The sequence below is a fragment of the Labeo rohita genome, chromosome 14 (assembly GCF_022985175.1).
Source record: "Labeo rohita strain BAU-BD-2019 chromosome 14, IGBB_LRoh.1.0, whole genome shotgun sequence".
Lineage (NCBI taxonomy): Eukaryota > Metazoa > Chordata > Actinopteri > Cypriniformes > Cyprinidae > Labeo > Labeo rohita.
In genome coordinates, this window is record NC_066882.1 from 9,409,442 (window position 1) to 9,418,592 (window position 9,151).

At 36.3% G+C, this 9,151-nt stretch overlaps 1 protein-coding gene across 1 annotated transcript; it reads left to right on the plus strand.

The window, feature by feature from the left end:
• Window positions 1-226: 226 nt before the first annotated feature.
• On the plus strand, window positions 227-8,711 carry atp1b4 (ATPase Na+/K+ transporting subunit beta 4). Its single transcript, XM_051127986.1, has 8 exons — window positions 227-734; window positions 1,962-2,184; window positions 3,581-3,709; window positions 4,828-4,941; window positions 5,280-5,479; window positions 6,727-6,783; window positions 6,906-7,004; window positions 7,502-8,711. The coding sequence occupies exons 1-8, from the start codon at window positions 669-671 to the stop codon at window positions 7,661-7,663; spliced, it is 1,050 nt and encodes a 349-aa protein (XP_050983943.1). The 5' UTR covers window positions 227-668; the 3' UTR covers window positions 7,664-8,711.
• The last annotated feature ends 440 nt before the right edge of the window (window positions 8,712-9,151 follow it).

The window sequence follows — 9,151 nt, forward strand, 5'->3', positions numbered from 1 at the left end:
GCATACTAAACCTCAACCTGTTCTAATGTGGTTGCTGATGCCGTGCTTCGTGATTGACAACGGCAAATGTAGATCAGAACAGAAACTTATAAAGCTGTGGGTCTTTGCATAGAGCTTGTTTCAGCAGACAATGAGACTATGTGGTGTGCGTGTGCAGAATTCCACACAACACTAAATGAAGCTGCTGCCAAAAAAACTCCACTTTGTATCCCACCCCCACTTTCCCTCTCCAGCTCGACTCCATTCACTATGATGCTCGACTCCTAGCGAGAAGCTCCTCCGCACCCGACATCCGTTGTAAGAGGAAAACTGAATGAAATTCAGGAACACTTCTTGACTAGAACTAACTTTTGTGCAGCCAGCGTGAAGCAAACCTGAAGACGTCGCCTCAGTGCATTCATCAAGACTTTATTTTGGGGGCACTTTTAGTATTAAAGTTTTTATTCCCTAAAGCTTCCCCCCAAATTTTTCTCCAGAAGACATCGAAATATTCTTTAATCTTCTTCGAAAGGAAAAAAAAAGTCAGAACAATTATTTTACACAAGAGTATTTGACTTTATTGGACTGCTGCAAGTTTTATTCGTGGACTGAAATCTCGCAGTAAATCGCCTGGACCGCTCGTATATGTGATTGGCTTAACAAGTACCTTTATTCTTCAGTGAGAGATCATGGAGCGCGACTCTACCGCGGGAGGGGCGGAGGACCTGCTCCTGGAAGACAAAGTTTCAAAACTGGCAAGTGACCATAACCATAATGCACCACAGTTATGTGGTTATTATTCATTAAGGCATTGCAATGACCATACCTTGCTGGATTTAGTGCTTGGTACAATACACAGTAGTAAACAATATGACAGCACGCAGATAAACGTGGTATTACCCAACTGTAGGTCAAACGTCTGGTAGGTTTTTCACTTGCTCATCGTTAATTAGTCCAATTATTCATTCATATGTGAACCTGGACCACAAAACCAGTCATAAGAATCTTTTTTTTTAATGATGCACGATTTGTTAGCACAGGACAGTATTTGGCTGAGATACAACTATTTGAAAATCTGGAATCTGAGGGTGCAAAAAATGTAAATAGTGAGAAAATCGCATTTAAAGTTGTCCAAATGAAGTTTTTGGCAATGCATAGGCTATTACTAATCAAAGTTTCTTTCTAATCTTCATGCAACATGATCTTTACTTAATATCCCAATGATTTTTGGCTCAAAAGAAAAATCCATCATTTTGACCCATACAATGCATTGTTGGTTTTGTGGTCCAGGGTGACATATGGTTAATATATTACATTAGGCCTATTGATATATTGTAGTATAGACAATCTCTGAGCTGTTTCTACCTGACCTGTTTGTTAAAAATGACTTTTATTTAAGTTAGTACATTGAATCAGTCATATTAAACAACCCTGAGTTGGCCATTTCCTGTCAAAAAACAAAAACATGATAAATGCATTAGGCATCATGAAGTAAAACAATTTAATGCTCATTCACAATGCATTAGTAAACTTTAAAGTTTCTGTATAGAAATTAACTTAGATTACATGTCTTTTCCCACTGTTAGTTAATGATACCAAATGCTTTAACTAATGTTAACACACTGAATCTTACTGTTTCCAGCTTTACCGTTTATAAAAGCGCATTTTATGCGTGTCTTGATATTGAGAATGAGTGTGTAACATCTGGCTGAAGAGTGACCCTGTGCAGCTGTGAGAGGTTAGATCTCCCAACATGGGTCAGCGAGTGTGTGGGTCCTCTTCTGCCTCTCATAGATCAATGGGATTGTGAAACTTGTTTCATTCACACTGCTTTCATGCACTTGCTTTTCACTGTTTTAAAGATAAATACTAGCCTTTTGTTTTAAAGAACAACAGATTAGCTTTTAACCATTTAATGGTTAACACCACTTACTATTGAGATTCAGAAACACTTATTTTTGAGCTTTCCGTGTTGTCTTTAGCGCGCAGGATCGCTTCATAAACACGAGCTAGCGGAGGCCATGGAAGTGGAACAGGAAGGACTGGTAGAACATCAGCCTCTGGAGCAGGACGACCTTAACTTTGAGAAATGGAAGCCCAAGCCAAAGCCCAAGAGGACGCTGCATGAGAAAATCGACGACTTAAAGACTTACCTGTGGAACGCAGAGACTAAGGAGTTTATGGGCCGCTCGGGGAAGAGCTGGAGTGAGTAACAAGACAAACTTACATTTGAATGTACACAAGATACCCGTTTCAGCGGCAAAAACAAAGGGCGTTTGTCTGTGGGTGAGGGAGTGCATCCAAATTGTACTTGGACTGTAAACTAAGTCTTTAATTAGTGATGTTCGGTCTCGCTGTAGAAGCGAAGGCAAGTGAGACTATTGCTTATTGTTTTTGTTCATTATTTGCCGTTTTTAGTGGAGTTATGGGAATGAGTTGGGGGGGATGAGTTGTGCTTCTGCTCGCTCAAGTGTGTGTGCATGTACACGCTGTCACTGTGGGTGCATGTGTGTGTGTGTGTGCATGTCCAAGCTTAGTGTTTACATAGGTGCACAGATAGCTTAGAGACATCTTGACAAAAACAGACTGCCTGGGGAATGGTCCTCAGCGGGAGAGCGAATGTCACAGTCCCTTAGCTGGCCTGGGATCACATTCCATTTACCCCTACCGTGCTTTCCTCTCCCTCTTTCCCAAAGCTCCCTTGACCTCCAGATCTCCTCCAACACGCTCTTAGATATACATGTAGCTCAGAACGTTTTTGGCAGCGAGCATTTCCTGAAGACATCCGACGATGACAGAGCAGCCAATGGCTGCCGCTAAACGTCTCGTTGCTGAGCAACACAGCAAATTCCCATCGGGACGAATGATCTAAACAGCACTATGAAAGTTTCCCGGGGACACACAGGAAAATGTCAACGCACCAATGGGCCATATTGAGCGTTTGATGTAACACATCTCTATGCTTTACATGGGCATGATATGATGGGGAATGTGTTGGAGGTGGATTAAATAAACAGCCGTAGTCGTCCTTAGCACAGGAGGGGAGGGGAGGGGCTGCTGGAGCGCTGTGATGCGTGTCCCATGAAAGGAGGAGAGCGCAGAGGCCTCACAATGCCAGAATGGGGTGATCGGGCTCCTTGGAGCTGGCCGTGGCTCTGTATGGCTGCAAAAGACCGTCACTGTGATGGCAACCGGAGGTTCACTGTGTTCCTGAGTGAAAGGACAGCTGGGAGAATTTTCACCAGGCTCAAACAGAAAGGCCTTTGTGGCTGGGGGACACAAGACAGGCTGCAGCTAGTCGCTGCGAAATTGTCTGCGCAGCAAAAGCCGCTCAGTTTGACGACACGTCCCATTTGATCAGCTGTTAATGGACTCTTAATTGAAAATTAAAGAACAATGCCCGCGCTCCGTTTTTTTGCTGGGTCTCATATGCGAAGTTTCATCCACAAGGTTGAATAATGATTAATAACAAATGAAAAGATAGTGGTGTGTGCATTTCACTTTACTAACTTTGTGTTATGTAAAACAGTTATTCTAACTGATTTACAAGGTTTCAAAGAAATCCTGCTTTATTCATCAATATTTTCTGATCTTTTTTCAGGCCTTATTCTGCTCTTCTACTCAGCGTTATACATTTTCCTTGCGGCCATGTTTGCTGGTTGTATGTGCTGCCTGATGTGGTCAATTAGTCCATATGCTCCCACCTACAATGACAGAGTGATGCCACCAGGTTGGAAAAATCTGAATTTTACTTTGTGAATACTGAAATAGTGAAAAAAGCTGAGAAAAAAAAAAAATAATAAAAAATTATAAATATAACTTTTTATTTTTTACAAAAATTAATTTAAAATGTATTTATTATTTTATTTTAATTTATAATAGCAATTAAAATGTATTATTATTTATTATTTAATATGTGTGTGAATATATAACTTTATTTATAGAAATTAATTGGAAATGTATTATTTATTATTTCAAATGTATATATATATATATATATATATATATATATGTGTGTGTGTGTGTGTGTGTATGTATATATATATATATATAACTTTTTATTTTTATAGAAATTAATTTAAAATTTAATTAGTTATTATTTGTTGTTTTAAAAATTTGTAATAGCAATTACTTTAAAATGTATTATTTAAAATGTATATATGTGTGTGTGTATATATAAATAAAACTTTATTTTTTATAGAAATTAATAGAAAATGTATTAATTTATTATTTATTGTTTTTAAAAATTGTATTAGAAGTTAATGTAAGATGTGTTATTTAAAATATGCATTTTTTTATAGAAATTAAAATGTATTTATTTTATTTTTTTACAATTTGTAATAGCAATTTAAAATGTATTATTTATTATTTCAAAATATAAATATTTAACTTTTTTACAGAGAAATTAATTGAAAATGTATTAATATTTATTATTTAAAATGTATATATATATATATATATATATATATATATATATATATGTATGTATGTATGTGTGTGTGAATATATATAACTTTATTTTTTATAGAAATTAATTTAAAATGTATTTATTTATTTATTTGTTGTAATAGCATTATTAATTATTTAAAATGTATATTATTCTGCAAATCCTGCAAACCTAAGGGAGGATGAGTGGATTGGAGAATGGATGGATGGATGGACAATTTAAAGTAACAAATGTAAAAAATGTAAAAATTATTAATATTAGTTTTTAAAACGATATAGTTTGAATTTAAAATAAAAGTATTTAAATATAAAATATAAGTATTACAAAATAATATATAAGTATATAAACATAATTGTAGTACATGAGCTTAATACTATTATTCCTGTATTTTCTCCTGGCAGGTATGACAATGTTTCCACATGTAGATGTAGCTCATGGCTTTGACATTGCATTCAACGCCTCTGACCGAAGCTCGTGGAAGAAGTATGCGAAAGCACTGGAAGCCCATCTGAGACGTAAGTCCTAGATAAGGAACAACTAAGGTTATTGAGTTTGGTTGTACACTCTTTAATAGGGAAGATACGTTTTCTGTTCAGCGGGCACAGATTCAAATCGCTCCAGCACGCTGTTTAACAAGTCCCGCGGTCTATAGAAATACTGACAAGGAGGGAAACCCTTTTGTGCACTCAGTGTAACTGCTCAGTGCTGCCAGGGCCCCACTTTTTGTGCTAGCCTGTAAGTTGTAGAGGCCAGGCTGGGCAACAGCCATTGTTTGGTTATTTTATGGTCTCTCTCTCTCTCTTTTCTCTCTTCCATCTCTTTTATTACGGTTTCCCGCCACGGCTGGGTGCAGCCTATGAAGATACAGTGCAGGATAGGCGGAACATTCCGTGCGAAGGCAATACGTATTTCATGCAAGACGACTTGGAGGAGAGCGCCGAGCGCAAGGCATGTCAGTTTAAGAGGTCCTGGCTGGGTGAATGCTCCGGCCTGCAGGACAAAGATTTCGGCTACTCAAAAGGGAAACCCTGCATCCTCGTCAAAATGAATCGGGTGAGATTATAATAGTTTGGAACATACCTTATAAACATGATTTTGTCTGTAGAACAAAGCCCCTCCGAAACTGAATAAAATACAGCTCTGAAGCTCTAGTGCCATCTAGTGGTTAATATAACAGGGTTCGTACAAGGTGCTTAAAGTGAAGTACTTAAATTTGACTTTTTGAAATTTAAGGCCTGGAAAACCCTTGAAAATAGCAATATTCCTGAAAAGGTACTTGAAAAGTGCTTGAATTATTGAAAGACAATGTATCTATGAAATAAATCTTTAATTTTTTTTTATATATCATTAATATTTTTTCATGCAAATTAAAAAACTAAATAAATAAATACTGTTTCAACTTATTTAATAAATAAATAAATAAAAACTAGTGAGCTAAGCCAGTAGTAGTACTGACAGTGTGTAAACATGGCTAAAGACGCAAAATGAGAAACAGATGAACTGAATCAATTTCATTTTGAACTGAATCAAAGTAATTTACGCCGGAACTGCTGCGATTGATTCAAACTTGTGAATTCGATCATTTATTTCAAGCGATTCACTAAAAAAACTGATCGAATTAAAAGAGCAAGTTATTTTTGAATTTCGACATCGCTTGTAACGACTTTAAAAACCACGCCGTGATGAGTAAAACTGAGTTTTTCGAAACTCCAAATCAGTTAAACCATTGCGTCGCAAAATGACTCACTGTTTCGAAGCGCTCCAATCAGATCGCGAATCATTTCATTTAGATCGCAACTTCAGATTGCGTATCGTGAGTCATTTAATTAAGATCAGAACTTTGAAGCGGGTTCACAAATTATTTGATTAAGATTGGAACTTTGCATATTGCAAATCATTTGATTCTGATTGGAACTTCGGAGCGGGTTCGCGAATCTTTTGATTCAGATCGAGACTTAGGTGCAGGTTCAAGACTTCAAGAGTTCAGTTCAAGACTTCAGAGCGTGAAATGTGAATCATTTGTTTCAGATCAGGATCTCTGAGTGGTTTCATAAATCTTTTTTAAATTTTTAAAGATTTTTTAAATTAAACAGTCGAAGAGTGAAACTATTTAAAGAGAAGACATTGTTTGATAAGTGAGATCTCTGACTGAAGTCCTTGTAAATAAAAAATAGTGACTGAAAAGTCCTTGAATTTCATTTTACAGTATCTGTACGAACCCTGATTTAAGAGATGACTAAATGAACAAATCCTGCATTGTCAGTGGTATTTCAAAGCTTGACTGTTCTCTGTTGTGACAGATTCTCGGGTATCTGCCTGGTCAAGGCATACCAGTAAATGTTACATGTGGAGTAAAGGTAACAATTAGTGACTAACATAATCTGCTTATACTGTAGAGTTATAACTATACAGTATAACAGTATATTATGTAACCCAATTTCATTGCATTATTTGTCATTGCTTGTCAATGTTCTTCCAGAAAGGGTCAACTGAAGGCCTCGGCGAAGTCAAGTTCTACCCAAACAATACCAGTATCTTCAACTTGCGGTACTATCCTTATTATGGGAAACTGAGACATGTAAGTGATCCTACTTCACATTTGTGACCCTGGATCACAAAACCAGTCATAAGTAGCACGGTTATATTTGTAGCAATAGCCAACAATACACTGTATGGGTCAAAATTATTGATTTTACTTTTATGCCAAAATCATTAGGATATTAAGTAAAGATCATGATCTATGAAGATGTTTTGTAAATTTCTTACGGTGAACATATCAAAACTTAATTTTTCATTAGTAATATGCATTGCTAACAACTTCATTTGGACAACTTTAAAGGTGATTTTCTCAATATTTGGATTTTTTTGCACCCTCAAGATTCCAGATTTTCAAATAGTTCTATCTTGGCCAAATATTGTCCAATCCTAACAAAAAATACATCACTGGAAAGCTTTTATTCATCTTTTATTCAGATCTACCCTTATGCCTGGTTTTGTGGTCCACGGTCACATTTGTCTCAGTATTCCTTACAATTACTATAATTTTATAGCTTTTTTCACCATTTCTACCAACAGGTAAACTATTCTTCCCCACTGGTGGCCGTGCGCTTTCCTAGCGTCCAGTATGACACCCAACTACACGTTCAATGCAAACTAAACGGCAAGGGCATCATCAACGATTCACCAACTGACCGTTTCCTGGGTAGCGTGTCTTTCACTTTACAAGTTGGTGCGTAGGGTGGCAGTAGACCTAGAGAAATTGAAATTAAAATTCTCAGAGTATGTTATAATAAATGAAATAGCACACTGGGTGTTGTCTTTACCCATTAGCCCTCTGATTATGCCTCCGACAGCCACTGTGCTATTTGTGTCAGAGCTACACTACTTTTTCAAACAAGGAATTTCCCAGTAAGCAAAGACTGAGATTCATAGATCACATGCTAGAGACTGACACCTGCCAGGATTTCATTATAGGATAAAATGAAGATATGTCCAAATACATGTAGGTTGCAATTATAGCTATTGAGGCATAATCACTCAAACGTACGGTCTACAATGAGACGTAGGCAAAACAATTCTCTAGATCTGTAGAATTAACATTTATTAAACCTTTTGATCAGTTCTTTTGCTAAGTCAGATGTGTATATAACACAAATTAAAACAGAAAGTATTTTTTTATGATTTTTCTTTCATTAAGTCTCCTTTAAATTCCCCCTCTGGATGAAGAAAAAGGCCGAAAACGACTTAACATTATTCTTTTGCTTGCTCATTTATTTGAATAACAATCAGACGTTGTTTAGAATTAATTGATTGTACATTTTTGGACTAAATTTTTCTTTCCTTTTTGTTTTTTTTTTTTTGGATGTGCAACTAAATTGATTCCAGAGGCAAATGTATTTTACTGAAATGCAGGATAGAAATCCCATTTCATCATTTTCACAGAGCTTCGTAATGAAATACAAGTTGATCTTTCTTTTGTCAAGCATGCAACCAGTACTTCTTATAAACTAAATAGAGGATGTCACATAATTCATCTCTGAGTGAAAATATCTGCTCAGTTGCCTGTAAGGAGGATTTCAACAGTATTATTTATTAATTGTATTTGAATATATTGACATGGTACAAACAGTTACAAAGTGTAATAGTGAGATGGAAATTGGTAACTGCACATCTTTGTTATTCAGTAAATACGACGAAATATCCACTGGCTGACAAAGATTTGCCAGCTCATGTTTTTAAACGCACTCATGTTCTAGCATAAACAATAAAGATGGATGAGAATTAACGGAATCAAACCTTTCTGCTCAGTCTTCCATTGTCTTTAAAAGCAACAAATCAGTTGTGATATGCATGATATTGTCTGAAAAACTGACTTTTTCCATGTTTAAGTGGTATAATCTGGTCCCCGGTGTATCTACCAACCCAGAAAATGTGAAAAGTGTGTGCTCAGAAAACTGTATAACAGAAGTTTAAACTAATATTGTTTAAAACGCATGATTTCATTGCGATAGACATGATAATCCAAACCAAATAGATGTTTTTTAGCAGAGTATCTGAGGTACGAGCTGTACAGGCACAGCCCTATTCTGGAAAAGGGGGCGGGGAGCAGCAGCTCATTTGCATTTAAAGAGACATGCACAAAAACAGCGTGTTTCTGTTTCCACTCAAAATAGGCATTTTCAAAACAATATAATCAGTAATCTGTGGGGTATTCTGAGCTGAAAC

What these genes read in the sequence shown, in the direction of transcription:
- atp1b4 (XM_051127986.1), top strand. Translation starts at nt 669, where the DNA reads ATGGAGCGCGACTCTACCGCGGGAGGGGCGGAGGACCTGCTCCTGGAA. An exon ending in AAGACAAAGTTTCAAAACTG is followed by an intron (nt 735 to 1,961) that starts GCAAGTGACCAT and finishes TGTTGTCTTTAG; the next exon opens with CGCGCAGGATCGCTTCATAA. An exon ending in ACTGGAAGCCCATCTGAGAC is followed by an intron (nt 4,942 to 5,279) that starts GTAAGTCCTAGA and finishes GGCTGGGTGCAG; the next exon opens with CCTATGAAGATACAGTGCAG.